We start from the raw sequence: 15,620 nt of genomic DNA, 5'->3' as shown, positions 1-15,620 counted from the left end.
ACAGGGCACTGAATGCCGTGTTCTAGTTCACAGTGTGGTGTTCAATCATTGGTTGGGCTCAATCTCACAGGTCTTTCCCAACCTAATTCATTCTGCACTTCTGTAAAATGGAGTATCAAAAAGTGACAGCCTATTCTTAGCTTTAGTAAAAACATGTTAGCTCCAAACACAGTAAAATTAGAGAAATGTCACAGTAAGAACCAATACCAATGATACAAGAAATGCATTATGAGAAACCATACCTTTCTTCCCAGTGACTACCTTTAACAAAGTTTAAAGCAGCAAGGTATGATACACGTATTACAAAACAAACTAAACCAAACTATAAGCCTTTGATGTATTCAGTCTTGTTTTGCTTTACAATCAATTTAATAACTTTAAAGTAGAAAAATACCTAGCAATAAAGGACTTCTAATTTTTTTTCAAAGTAAAATATAAGTGTGCCTTCTTTTAATACAAAATCTAGAACACTAAATATTCCCAGAGATGTATAGCTCTGTTGAGAAGCAGTCATTTTCTTCACCAAAATGTAACATAAACTCAACAACTCCATAAAAGGAGGGAATCACAAATTAAGCATGAGAATTTGGAATCAGGATTTATACAACTAAGATGACTACAGTAGGCACCAGCAGGTGTCAAAAAAACCTTGAACATTACAAATCAGTCTTGCTTTTTGTGCTCCTACAAATCACTCCCTTGCAGCCATTTATATGTGTAATTTTCCTTTACATCCTTAAAACTAACAAAAACCCTACAATCCAATGCCTGTCACAATAGCAGAACTGGTTCACCTTAGAAGCCCCAGACCCTGGAAAATTCTTCCATCAGAAACGCCCCTTGGTTCTTCTGATGCCCATGGCAGATGTAGAGTCCTTGAGCTTGCTCCTTTGTGCAAGTTATATTCCCTCCATTCCTCTCACTTGGCAAAAAATACTCCAGGGACCATCAGTTGTTAAGCAGTGCTTTGAGTTGCTCATACTTTGGTCTTTACTCTGTTAAGCTTCATAGCCAACATAAATAAAAAAACTTGCCCTTTCCTCACTGTGCCCTACCCAAGTAACTTAACAAATGGAGGGAAGCAGGCAATGATGGAAGAGGGAACAATTAAATGGAAGGTCTGCACAACAAAGGCTTCATGTGCATAGTAAAAATACTAAAATGTGTTGGATGCATGCAGGAGTGCTAGCTTCTATTCATTTGTTCTTCTTTGGAAGTTTGTAAAAGTAGGAGTTTCTTTTTCCGATATTCTTCATTCACCCGCTCTGCTTGCTCATCTATGGATTTTCTTATACATGTTTTGAGTTCCTCAATTCCTTCTCCAGTATATGTAGATATAGGAATTACCTCTCTGAATTCAAGAGTATTTGCCGGAATCATTTCTTCCTCTACTAAGTGTAAGAAGTCTGAAAAATTGTATTGAAAGAGTTAGTACAATCCCCAAATACTGTTATCACTACAAAGCCCATAAAATCCCATTAAATGTGGAAAATTAACTTTAATAAATTACAGTTATAAAAATAACTGCGATTAATATGCACAATATCTGCTTAATTAATCTTTTAAAATATAGCTAAAATCTCAGAAGACAAGCACTAACATAGCAGTTATACCACTCTTAATGCTGCCATGAGAAGATTCTATACCCTTCCAACGAGTACAAAGAAATTCCAAGTTGCAGATTATGGGAGAATATGGTGTTAAGCTTTTCTGGTTTCTACACACTCCAGGAAAGAGAAAGCAACTCACCCCAATGTAACTGCAAAATTGAAGTAAACCTACATAGACCTGTCCAGAATTTTCATGTGTTCAGGCCAGAGTCACATGGCAAATACTATATATGTCAGTGCCTGTAAGGGGACCTTCTGTGCTGGTAACTCTTATTCCAGACACCTAGACTGGAAACTGACTCTCCCATATCATAGTTGAGAAGGATCATCTGGGATATCTCCATTTTATTACAATCCTTTCCCAACAGTGAAGCCATTCCAAATCCATATAAACAGAGCTCTAAATGCAGGAAGTGATTTTAAACATATGTTCAAATAATAAATTTAATAGCTGACTTCAGTTTCAAACAACTCCCTGCCAATGCAGTTATCCCGATGAAATCTTACTACTACTTCTGACAAAAGTTATTGTTGTAATTTCATTTACCCTGAGGATTCTCTAGTTGTGTCATAAGTTCATCCAAGTTGCCCTTTGCACAAGGCAAATCCATTTTATTAATGGCAAGAAGTGCAGGCTTTGTTACAAGTTCCTCTTTGTACAGCTCCAGTTCCTTAAAAGAAAAGTAAATTTCCCTTAGTAAGTATTTGTAGTTTAACAAGTGCTACTTCAGTATTATATCTCCTCTCTCATTTGTTTAATTGCCTAAATAGCCTTTCTTGCCTAAGCAGCTGTGAGTTTGACTCAGGTGCTCAAGGCTGATATATTAAAGCAGTCTGACAGAAGAAAATAATGTTCAGTGATTCAGTCATTTTTTGCTCAAAGACAGACTTCAGGTAAACAGGCTAGCTCATTCTGAAGTGCCTCTTACAAAAAGAATGACAGTTTTGGTTTTTGTTTATTCTGATATCCATGAGCACAAAATCAATTTCAGGAACACTTCAGACCTATGAAACATGTAAGAAAATCATTCAGAGCGTGTTAAAATTCTTTAACATTCTAGTAACAAAACATCATAACCATGAATAAACTAAAATAAACAGCAATACCTGAAATTTAGAAGATTCATCAACTTAAATCACACAGTAAAGAGCTAAATTTGAAACGACATTATTTTTATGTATTATTTTAATCAGAAGCATAGTTAAGAGATGGAAACAGTGAATATCTGCAAAGCTGGGCCCGATGTCTTTCCTCTGTTAGGATATGCAATAAGGGCATCAAGGCAGGGATTTAACTGTAACCAGGTACTTCTACTTCTTAAAATGCTACTGGGTTGGGGAACTGAAAATGATGTGTCTTTTTACCTTTACTTGATTGTAAGAAATATCCCACATGCTGCATAGATTAATCCATTATTAATCAATTATAAACTAATTATGATTATTACCCAACATAAACTAGGATGGTTAACCTGGGCAGGTAAAAATAAAGACATCATCATTTTGGAGAACCTCTTTGTTAACTGGCCTTATCTTATAAATTCAGAAGACACACTAACATTTGAATGGTTCTTGATCAAAACTGAGCCATTTTCTTGACTCAACACATAACTACAACTGTCAAATAGAAAGATGAGAACTTACCTTTGTTAGAAGCAGTATTGTTTCAAAGGCTGTTCTGAACTGAGTCTTGATAGACAGCTGAAACCCAGAAATATCAACCTGAAAAGGTACACAAAAACAAGCTTTGTGGTGTAAAATTATGTTACAGTATCAAGGTACTTTCCATCAATTATTTTGCCCTGGAATGTCCACAGCCATGTGTTCATTCCTGGGCAAGTAACACTATAAGCCCAAGAAACATCAGATGCTGGAGGCACAAACTGGTTAGTTCTGATACAGTGTTTCTCAAAGGTCTGGTTTTTAAACTTCTTATGGGGATCTTACAGAAAAAAAAAATTACTCCACTCTTTTGTTATGCTTGAAACACTTCACTGTTCTAAATTAATTGGAAACTTTCAATGATAAATTCTATTTAAGAATTTAATTTATCATTAGTCATTTGAGTGTTCCATTCTGTAAACAGAATTACAGCTATATTTGTCATAAATCATGCAAATTACAAATGATTTTCTAAATTCCCACTACAATGCAATTAAAATGCATTTTCTTTATTTCACTGCCTTTGATTTCAATAAACTGTAAATTTTATTTAACTTACAACTAAGAGAAGCTGTTTGGTTCTTTCTACATGTTTGAGAAATTTGTGGCCCATCCCTTTGTTTGCATGTGCACCTTCAATCAGTCCTGGGAGATCAGCTACTGAAATCTAGGAAAACAAAAGTTTCAAACAAAATATTTCCAGTAAGCAAACCCAAGTACTTTAAACTATCAACAGGGATTATCATTTTACATAAACAAAAGAACCCAGACAAAATAATATGCATTGGCTGTTTCAATGCATATACAATCTATCATTAGAAGCAGATTAAACAAAATGGTGCTATTATACAAACCTGGTACTCCTCATGTTCTCCCTATTTTTATGGGTGTCTGCCAAGTACAAAATAGAGGCTCATAATACCTCTGCAGAGATCTTACAAAATTTAGCTATTACCTGAGAATAAAACACTCTGAAAAGGAAGTAGCTTAGGCTACCACATCTGTACAGAACTCAAACTGCCACTAGGAAAGAAAATAAAGGCTGTTCCTTGTGGCTATGGAATATCATTACTCCAAATACAAAACCTCTTAACATTGCTCCCCTGAGCGTGAGAAGATACAAGAATTTGATTTCTGCTCTTCAGCTCAAATGAGACTTTGATTAGTCAATCAGCTTCCAGCCAGAGCCCAGCAAAGACTGCCACAACAGACCTTGTCATTTTCTCTGCTGGTTGAGAGGGCTGTTGGACAGCTCAGGCAGACCAAAAACGAGCAGAATAATAATAAAACCCCCAAAACAGCTACTCAGTAACTCACAGAAAGCTAAGACAGAGAGTGAAGTAAAGAAGAGCAAAGGTAGGGTCTTCAAATCTCTCTAATGCCCATTTAGACAGCAACTGGATTAAATTGGATACCGCCTGAAGCCAGCATACCATAAAATTTCCAGTGTGCTACCTACTGCAGAAGGGGCTCAGATACTCTGGTAGAAAATCTAAGTGCTTCTGCTACTTTGCATGAACTGGTACTGATACAACTCATACACAGATCCTCTACCTTTGTGTTTTTTCTTTTCCAATTAGTAATGACAGACAGTACCAGGTAACTTGCATGTATTTTCTTTTAATTGACAGACAATACCAGGGAACTTGCATGTATTTTCTTTTTCATAATGTACTAAGATAAAATAAGCATATGCTACATATCTCTTTAAAAATATCAATGTTCTGTAGGAAAAACTGAATCCTTGTCTCTTGAGTGATAGAGGAAAGACACCTCAGTAATTGCTATTAACTACATTGCTGATGTTGTTTCGGTTTCAGCAGTTGCAATACAGAGAGTACTTCCTCTTACTCCCAGAAGTTCCCTGTGATCACAATCACTAGTCCCCTTGACTTTAGAAAAGAGGTATTTTGTCCACATATATACCCAACACTGTGGTATAAAAACCATGAACTGTAGAAATGGCCAACGATAAGGATCACTGGCTATGACAAGAAAAAGACTTCAGAAAAGAAAGCCAGGAGTGCAAGTAGATCTCTTGCTGGAGAAAGATACATCAGTAAGAGCAAGAGATCCTCATTCATGGAAGACAGTTTTTTGAAAGGGCTATGAAAAATCCTGTTTACTTGCAGCATAGCTTTCTAGGATAAGCTACCCTAAACTAGCAGATAAAATGAATACAAAAAAAAAATTTCCCTTAGACATATTGCATCTCTACAGGGAACCAGACAAACTAGACTTACTCCCCTTAATACACAGTTTTGTTGAAGTTTATTAAATGAAGATTTCAAGCATCAGCTACTGAATTTCCCTAGCATTATTGCTTCTGAAAGCAAAACCAGTAGGTTTTTGTCTTTTCATATCTGAGGGTTATGTTTTTCTGGTTAACTCATCTGAAACTCTTTTATGCACTCGCCTTTTATCTTGAAAGTGATGAGTCCAGTGCTGCACATATCATACACTTCAAAAACAAAGTAAAAGCACATCAAAGAAGATTCAAGCTTGAGGAACGAAAATGTTTGCTGCAACTTTAAGTGAAGTTGGGGTCCAAAACCTATTAGTAAGTGTCTCATTTAGCACTGGTTTCCCCCTCAGTGGGTACTGTAGAACAGATTCCAGGCACCACACAACTATCTGCCAACTTTTATCTGAAGAAGCTGGGTGGAACAGAGTTCACAAAAATTAAAGTGGTAGGGCCATAGCTCCACCAGTCTTCCAGAACTACAGCCTACCACAGAAGGAACTGGACCCAGGTGCCTTACCTCTCAGGTAGTGCACTATCCTGGGTGTTCAGGTCATCACTATCACATCAAACTATTTTACTTTTTAATTAAAAAACCCAACCCACCAAACAAAAAAAAAAACCTTGACCCCAAAAACCAAACCCACAAACACAAAAAACCAGAAGAAAGAGCAGCCAACCCTGAAAGAAGTTATGGTAACAGGGTTATAATCAGAAAATTCCCTGCTGTTCACTAATGTAGATCTTCAGCTATTGGACAAATCTGCTATTATTTGCAATCCTTTCTAAAAATTATTCAGTCAGTCCAGAGCTCTCTCTATGGGCAACTTGCAGAACATTTGCTTCTTCTAAATAAAGATAACAGGTGGGTCTCTGAAACAGCGATTTTTTTCCAAATCCTAAACTTTTAAGAGTATACTAGGAGACAGCAATCTCAATTCCATAACAATTTCATACCTCTAAGATTATAAGGCAGGATTACAACCACAGAAAGGAGGTAACAGAAAATGAGAAGCCATTTAATAAAGTGACTTGAAATAAGCTCTACATCATATTACTGTACTTGGCTATGAAACTCTTATTATTATTTCATAAAATAGTACTTTTTCCAGAACTCCTGTTAAGTCCATGCAATTGCATTTGACATGTACACATTATAGATACACATATGAAAATACCCACAAGTTTTCTTTCTCTTTCTGAAATTCTGTTAAGCAACATAAATAGTCACTCTACATACCTTTAACAAAAAAACAGAGTGAACTTTCATACCAACCTGCTTATAATCTGCATACATGATCTTTCCTAGTTCAGGCTGTATTGTTGTGACTGTGGCAAGGGGACAGGAAGAAAACAAAACTAGTTTTAACATTTAAAAAAATGTTAATGTTATAAAACATTTAAATACTGTAGGACTTTCTTAGTGTATTTAAATTAAACAAATGTGCAGTAGCAAAAAGATAAAATAAGGAAAAGGAAAAAGAAAAAGCAAAATAAGATAGATGAAAAAAATCCAGTGCTTCACCACGTCTTCTCTTTCTGCAGTTCTGCTCCAGTCATCCCAAAAAGGGAACAGTGAAGGTAGAGAAGTCCCAGACACAAAAATTATTACTTAGACTATGGATTAGCTTCCCAACAGGGAAAAATAATGAAAGGTAAAGTGGGATAGGACTCTTCAATCTGAGAAAAGGCTGTTGAGAATTGGGAATGGTGCAAAAAGGTCAGTAGGAATTATCAGTACTTGCACTCTTACTTTTTAATTAAAGAAGATTAGATGACTAATCCTAACTTACTGATAGAAAAATAACAAAAAATTTCTGTCCACTTTTCAGTGGATAGATTAAAACCCCCAAATCTTCTCTGTTGCAAGTGGTAGCAAATTCCAAAGCATACAAGATGTTTATGCAAAGGAACTTGACATACATAGTCAGCAGACCAAGGATATTACACACCTCAGAGACTCTCAGTTGCAATAAAATGGGCTGAGATGAAAATAAATGTTAAATAGACCCTGCATTAACAGGTTGAAGCACTATGGGGGTGTACACATGAAAAACTGAGGTGGGTAAAGGAACTAGATACTGAAGCAGCAAGTATCTCCTTGAAGTATTTCTTGTAATTAAAAAATCAGGCAACATTCCTATACCATATTCTTTATTATAAACCTTTATTGTAAGAAAGTCAATGAAAAGACTTCTTGCTCTCAGGAAATATTGCTGCTCTAAAAATAAAGAGTATGAACTTACAAGCATAATTTGCAATCTCGGGTTTGGCATGAGAAATCTTGCTTAACAAGGATGACTTTCCCGCATTTGGAAACCTAGAAGGAAAGTCAGGATTTATATACTGACATATGTGGTTCCTGTATATTTATTTCCAAACATATTCTTCAAACTCAATGCTATCAACTCATTCTTGTACTCATCTACTCAGACTATTTTTTTTTTTACAAAATGAACAAACCCCAGATCATTATGATTTATTTTTTGACATCAAATCTGAATAATTTTTCTAAATCCAACAATTCTTCCTAAGGATGCAGGCAGGAGAGTTATGTAAATACATGTGTAATAGATTTAAGAGAAATCTTTCAAAGTCACGCAGACAGAAACACAGCATTACCATCCAGGTATACTTGAATTCAGTCTTCATGTGCTATAGCTAATTTTGGAAATTATGCATGCATTTTAAAAAGCTAATATATCTTACCAGTTGGATTTACAGTCTCTTAGCATATTCAGCACGGTTTATGAAAGTCTACAATTCAAGTACCAGTGGTACCTAAGGTAGAGTTTAGCTAACATAGCAGAGCAAATGTAAACTCAGAGAGAGTGAGACTGTGTATATAGACACACACATGCACAGTTTATGAGTGGTTTTAGGGCAGCAAAGTTGTATGAGGCATCCTGAAATTATTACTAACCTGTTTTGTTACCAAGTAGACCTAAGAGAACGGCAGAGAAGCCCTAGGAGTTGGTCTGTGCACAACTGACTGTTATAACATTTTCCCTTTACAAGGGATAGCTATACCTGCATACTACAAAAGTGTTCCTTAAGGGATACACCAGCTTTTACAAAAGCTTCTTCACAGAATACATCTACCCACTGAAATGGAAACCTAAGTTAAGACTGAAATTGTAACACCCACTTGTTTTAAAGATTAACCTGAGCTGTAAAAGTCACAATAGCCTTGATCCATGTAAAACCTGAAGTCAATCCTGACATCCAAGGATAGACTACTGTCCTTACTCTTGGCACATACTCCATCCAGAAAGTCCACACAAGATTTGTGTTCCTGTCAAATTCACAAATATTCATCACAGCATGATCAAAGAAAACTGTCTACAGGCAACTCAACACGGCCACAAAACACAGAGGAGGTGTCCCACAGAAAACCAAATACTCTCCATTTGAATACAGGCAGAACCATGGCCTGTTAACAAGGCTAGTACTACATTACAGGCCTTTATAAAGGGGCTGCCCACAAATCTTTCTTAAAAAACAAAAAGCAACCTAATGACTCTTGTTGTAATAGGGAAACTATTGATTGTAGTTTTAATACACTCTGATGTTGAAAGATGCCTTAAAGACATTCCAGAAGGTTACTCTGGTCATATCCTCAAGTGAGCTCTTTGTTTCCACTGAGGTACAATATGTTCTTTGAAGTTTAAATTGCAGTCTAGACTAACACATCACAACCTGTACCCAAACCTGATGAGCCTTTCTCAAGTCTACATTTTTTTTTTTTTTACCTGATCTAATACCAAACCACTCACAAAAATGGTAAAAATAGCAAACACAAAGAGATCAAAGTACAACCACAAAATATCAGAGGCTGATTCATACTCTCAATAAGAAAATATATGCTTCTCTAATTGACTGATAATGATTTTTGTATCCATTTTGAAGGCAAACTCTCAGCTAACATACAAGATTAAAGAAGCATCAGCATCATAAAACACCTGTACTTTCACACTGACAAAAACAAGAAAAAAATTCTGTCATGTAATTACTGAAGAGCAATTGAAAATTATGTAACTTTAGAGAAATTTTATATTAACAAAATTATTTCTAGTAACAAAAAAAAAATATATAGCTAGAAAACCATGCTGTCTTCAAGTTTCCATTCTTTACTGGTATATACCAACTAGACTATTTCCACCTCAAACTCATCATCATTTCATGTTTCCTATGTTTTTTATTAATAAGGACCACAGGCCTGATTTATGTTAGCAGATGCTGAATAGAACAACAGTTGTACTACACTAGAAGTGTAGCTTCTTGAAAGCTTTCTCCAAATAAACATATATTTATCTGCATTGTTATAAAGCAGCAACACTGATATGCAAGTCCAACTGTTCTAGTTTGTAATTACTTCCTTCCAATGTTCCAAGCTGGATTTTTGGGAAAGTACGAAACATAGCCTCTGGAATTCTCTTTGGAATTGCTACTGAAAGGATCCACTTGTGCCAGTGCCATGAAGTTAAACATACAATATGCAGTGTTCCTGGCTCTGTTTTGCACCTCCTATTTATTTCACAAATGTTGTGCTAATAATATTGTGGCAATCACTGCAACTGCTAAATACAATTATATTACTAATTATATATTGTCCTGATTCATGAAGCCCTTCATTCACCAAAACATAACAAATACTTTAAAAATGTTAAAATTAATTTACTAGCTTTATACTCAATCTGATTTTTTAAAACTGCAAATAACTTATATTACAATGCAAATGTATAATTAACACTCATCCTCCAGACTCTCAAATTTCTTTGAAATTGAATTTGAAATGTACTACTTTGTGTTCCAATATTAGTTTTCAAACTTAACAGTACTTACCCAACTAAGCCAACATCTGCTATAAGTTTCAAATCAAGATGAACAGTTCGCCTCTGACCTTTGCAAGGCAGAAAGTTTGTAGCCAAAGAGCCTCCAAGTCCTCCACGAGCTGCTAAGAATCTTTCTCCTGCTGCATTAAGCTCTCCTGAAAATAAATTCGTTAGTGAACAAACACAATCCCCTGCAGTAGTTCCGTTGTGATTTTCCATTTAAATGTCTCCAGTTATGAGACAATTTTCTGTGGGCTTCCTTGCAAGAACTGTGCCCTCAAGGTCATGGTGGTTTTCCTTGTTTTGGAAACAAGTGAAAGCCATCACACCCCAGTATTGTTCTCTGTCATACAGTCACCTCATGAAAAGTGCAGGCAGACAAAGTATGGCCCAGATGCAGCTTCTGAAGCCTCCAATATCTGAATTCAAGAATGCAAGGAAAAATATGCATTGATAGAGATGTGGCTCTCTTCAGATGTTCCATATTTTTCCAATAAGATGCAGGCCGTGGTATCTCCCTTAGGGTCAGAATAAATAAAACAACAAAAAAAGCACAACATTTGGGTGTCGTTAGCCACTGCTACGCCTACATCATAAACAAATCTTGCAATACATCCAATTTAGTTGAACACCCAAACTAGGGCAGAATTTAGTTTTAATAACTAGTTTGTGAATTGAGTTTTAATTCTAAACAATCTCAAAAGAAAAATTCTTGAGAAACTGCAAAGGAACTGTTGAGAGCTATTCCAAGAGCACTGTATTGAAAGAGATCTTCCTAGTGAGTAAAAAACAGATATGCATTTTAAGTAACCTAAAATGTTGACATTCAGCAAGGATCTTTGTCTTCTAAGCATTTTCATAATTCAGTAAAGATATAGGGACACTTGGGTTTATGAAGACGTAATTCATGTGAAGTCATGAATGGTTCTTTGGAGGATCAGTATGGCTTCCGTCCTTTAACACTTGTTTCCCATGGCAAAGGACTTGTATGTAGTGATATAAGCCAACTACTGCTAATTTCTGGAAGGGGTCCCTGCTTTTCCAACAATTTTTACAGTGTATTTGCCAACTCTTTGCCTAAACAAAGGAAAACAGACACGTGCAGAAAACGTGCAGCCTTAAAACATCTTGGTATTAAAAATCCACTAGATGTTGTCAATAAATGTGACAAACATCAGATACCTTAAAACAAAGCGAATGTTCTTACCAATCTGCTTGCCATCATCATCAAGAAGTGAAATTCCCAAAGGCACATGAACTTCACAATCTTTTCCTTTTTCACCTTTTAGAGCTTTGACACTGGGAGAAATTAAACCTGTCTTAGTAACTTAAGCTGACATTTTTCTTTCTGGAAAAGTTGTAAATAACAACTTGCATTAAACAGACTCTTACCTGCTGTTGGCTCCTGTTCCAGCTACAAATCGCTTCTGGGGATATTTCTCCCTAATGCTCTTTAAGGTAGTCCTTTCTCGGGCGACGAACCAGACATCACCACCTCTTCCTCCTTCCCCTCCAAGGTTAGGATAACCCATTCCACCAGTTCCTCCTCTCACATAGACCCGCAAATCGTCTATGAAGTTGCTGTACTAATAAAACAACAGTTTCAACATCAGCTAATTATGTTGTTCATATTTCGCTTCATAGAAACGTGTGTAAAACCGCTTGGATAGATCTTTGATGGCAACAGACGAAACTTCAGAAAGCAGAGCGTACGCCTCCAACATAGTTTTTAATCAACGTTTGGCAAGACCTCCTCGGCAGCAACACCTCACGGTGCGCCGGGCCGGGCCGGGCCGGGCCGGGCGAACCCCTGCGCCGGAGACCCGCGTGTGCCGCCACCGCGGAGCATCGCCGCCGGCCCCTGCCGGGCGCCGGGCACTGCGGGCGGGCCGGGCCGGGCCGGGCCAGGACGGGCCTGTGCCGCCCGGCACACGGGAACGCCCGGAGAGGCCCCGGGAGCGGGACCACCGCTCCCCTCCAGCCCTCCCCGCCACCCGAGCGCTGCCTGCAGCACCGTCCCTACCGCTCCCCGGGCCGGCCGCACTGACCTTCCGCAGCACCGCCGCGCCGCACCGCACCATGGCGGGAGCAGCAGCCGCCGCCCCGGCCCGGGCCCAGGCCCCGGTGGCTGTGTGGAGGGCACGGGGCAGGCAGGCGGGCGGGCTCCGGGTGCTGCACGGCGGGAGCGGAGAACAGCCCCGCTCCGGGCCCTGCAGGTGCGCAGGCGCGGCCCGGCCCGCCCGCGGCCTCCCGCCGCTGCCGCTGCCGCTGCCGGGTGCGGCCGGCGGCTGCTCCGAGTCCCGGCGCGGGGGGACGGGCCCGCTGCCTGCCGCAGCCGGCCCCGCGCCTCCGGCCGAAGCGCGGCAGTGATGCTGGCATCTCCAGAGGAACAAATCGCCCAGGGAGCTACAGAGGTTGAGCAGGGGGCTGTGAAACAGGAGAGAACACTGCCTTACCAGTAAAGCAGGTCTCATAACCTCAGATGGGAGGGACCCTGGGTAAAGGACCACCTGGGCTTTTATCGCACATTCCTGTTGAGTTGTCGGCTCCTGCTATGTCACTGGCTATCTCTTGTCACCTGCTGTGCCTCTTGTCCCTTGGCTGGCGCCACGGATCCCCGTACCCTTTGTAGTGCAAGGATTGGTCTGTACGGCCTTTAGAATCGTACCCATGGACCACCAGCTCAGGAGAAGAGAAGACTGAGCGTGTGGACTAATTCGTGTGGGAAAGGAAAGAATTTGTGTGGGAAAGGAAAGAAGATAGGATAGTAATTAATAACTATTAAGATAACTTGTAGCCAATGAACTGTGATATCTTTGTTTGCTAAAATATATATATAGTGTAAAACTTTGACAATCGGTGTGCTTGATTTGTGGAAAACTTCCACCTTGTGCCCTGCACAGAATAAACTGCGTCTCCTTTCTAAACCTGGCTCTGCCTGTGTTTAAAGAGTCCCTAAATTGGCAGCAACAGGAGTGCTTGAGGGGAGAGCACAACCCCAGCTGCAGGAGTGGCCAGGTTTTGGCTAACATCAGCGATCTCCAGCAGCGTGTTCTCCTTGGAAGCATCTACTGTTGGCTGTCCCCATGCAGCTGGACCCTTTAAAACCTGTTTGGTCATATTGCTGGTGCGCTTTCCCTCAAGAAATTGAGACCTGACCTTTAAATGATGCTGGTTTTCAGGATAAGTATGACAGTTAAAAATACATTACTTTAATAAGGCTTAAAGTGCTTTGCATTTTTTAAATGGTCATTAATAAGAAATTATTTTGTAAATTGTGACATCAGTAAGGTCTGAAGAGTAAAATTGGTGAAAAAATTACATAGAGTCATAGAATGGTTTGGATTGGAAGGGACTTTAAAGATTATCCAGTTCCAATCCCCCTGTCATGGACAGGCACACCTTCCACTAGACCAGGTTGCTCCAAAGCCCTGGCCAGCCTGGCCTTGAACATTTCTGTGGATGGGGCATCCACAGCTTCTCTGGGCAACCTGTGCCAGTGCCTCAGCACCCTCACAGTAAAGGACATTTTCTGTGTGTCTAACCTAAATATTTCCTCTCTTGCTTTGAACCTATTGCCGCTCGAACTATCACTACAGCTGCTGATAAATTCCTCTCCAGCTTCCCTGTACAGCCACTCCACATACTGAAAGGTTACTATGAAGGCTCCACACAGTCTTCTCCAGGCCAAACAGCCCAAATTTTGGCCTGTCTTCAGAGGCGAGGTGCTCCAGTCCCCTTCATGGCCTCCTCTGGGCTTGCTTCAACAGTTCAGTGTTCTTCTTGTGTTGGGGGCACCAGAATTCCACACAGTGTTCCAGGTGGGGTCTCATGAGAGCAGAGAAGAAAAATCACCCCCAAGTTCTTTCACAAGCCTCAATTTTGTAGATAAATATTTCTTAGATAATATGAACACAGTTTTAGGTTTTTGTGGTTTTTTTAAGCACTACTCCTCACCAAAAAGTAAGTATTTCTCTGTTCCTTCCTACAGCTTTTCCACAAGGTGTTACATTCTCGATTGCACCTGTTAGCTGCCTGAGGAGAATCATTACCATTTACAGTAATTTAATACAAGAAGTAACTTTAACAATGCATTTTATCTGTTACATAATAAAATAATTTTTAAAAAATTTAGAAAACAGTGGTATGCCTTATACATTCTAAATGGCCCAGCAGAACATTTAAGTTAATGTGAATGGCAGTACAGAAATTATCACCACAGCAAAAAATTCAGAACTCCCATGTTGTGCTTTCAGATCACGGGGACCCCATCTGCAGTCCTGAAACAGGTAATATGTAAAACCTAGTGGGAAGTGTTTTGCACTGATCAGTTAAGAATGTTATGACTGGAAAATAGCAAATGTGGGTCTGTCCTTGTCCTTGAGGCATTTGACTGAGGGCTTGTAGGCTGAGACTCCTCTTCTCTACTCAGTGGTGACAGGTGTCTCCAGAGATCAAACCATGTCATGATTGTGTAATCCCCATCTCTCTCTTAAGTCTTTTAGGTGAGCTGAATTTGGACTGTAATTGTGTATCTTTGAAAAGAAGAAAAGTGACCTGGCCAACCACAGACCCTGAAACATGGTCTCACTACAAAGCTTTGGAAAAACTCAGATTTGCTATAATAATTCCCAAAAACATTTGATATGGTATCACCTGGGAAGGAATGAGCATATGGGGGTTAGAAGAGAAATTGAAAAGTGAGATAGCCACAAATAAGGTTAAAAAGAAAGATGTCAGGCTTAAAGGGTTTGCTTTAGGATGGTTTTATTTGATATTTTTTGTAGAAGTTCTGATAAAATCAGTAAGAGCATGCTCATGAAATTTGAGATATACTTAGGAATCACCATAAGTAGAGAAATGTGCTGCTTTTGGCTGGGATAGAGTTAATTTTTTTCTCAGTGACTAGAGTGGGGCTGTGGTTTGGATTTGTGCTGAGAAGAGTGTTGATAATGCAGGAATTTTTTAGTTATTGCTGAGTGAGGCTTGCATGGAGCCAAGACCTTTTCTGCTCCTCATTCCACTCCATCAGTGAGTGGGCTGTGAGTTCATGGAAACTGGGAGGGGACACAGCCAAGACAGCTGGCCCCAAGTGACCAAAGGATATCCCATACTATGTGACATCATGATCAGTAATGAAAGCCAGGGAAAGAAGAAGGAAGGGAGGACAGTCCAAAGTCATGGTGTTTGTCTTCCCAAGTCACTGTTACGTGCGACGGGCCCCTGCTTCTCTGGAGATGGCTGAACACCAGCCTGCCCATGGTAAGTTGT

At 39.3% G+C, this 15,620-nt stretch overlaps 1 protein-coding gene across 1 annotated transcript; it reads right to left on the bottom strand.

The window, feature by feature from the left end:
• Positions 1-331: 331 nt before the first annotated feature.
• Positions 332-13,175, bottom strand: GTPBP10 (GTP binding protein 10). Its single transcript, XM_069006785.1, has 10 exons — positions 12,398-13,175; positions 11,742-11,935; positions 11,557-11,648; positions 10,360-10,504; positions 7,761-7,834; positions 6,791-6,843; positions 3,832-3,939; positions 3,255-3,332; positions 2,158-2,281; positions 332-1,406 (listed from the first exon to the last, which is right to left on the bottom strand). Exons 1-10 carry the CDS (start codon positions 12,821-12,823, stop codon positions 1,186-1,188), a joined length of 1,515 nt encoding a protein of 504 aa, XP_068862886.1. The 5' UTR covers positions 12,824-13,175; the 3' UTR covers positions 332-1,185.
• Between the last annotated feature and the right edge of the window lie 2,445 nt (positions 13,176-15,620).

This window comes from Aphelocoma coerulescens, chromosome 2 (genome assembly GCF_041296385.1).
Source record: "Aphelocoma coerulescens isolate FSJ_1873_10779 chromosome 2, UR_Acoe_1.0, whole genome shotgun sequence".
Lineage (NCBI taxonomy): Eukaryota > Metazoa > Chordata > Aves > Passeriformes > Corvidae > Aphelocoma > Aphelocoma coerulescens.
Note: the sequence above shows the minus strand (reverse complement) of the source record. Positions and strands in the feature narration are given on the sequence as shown.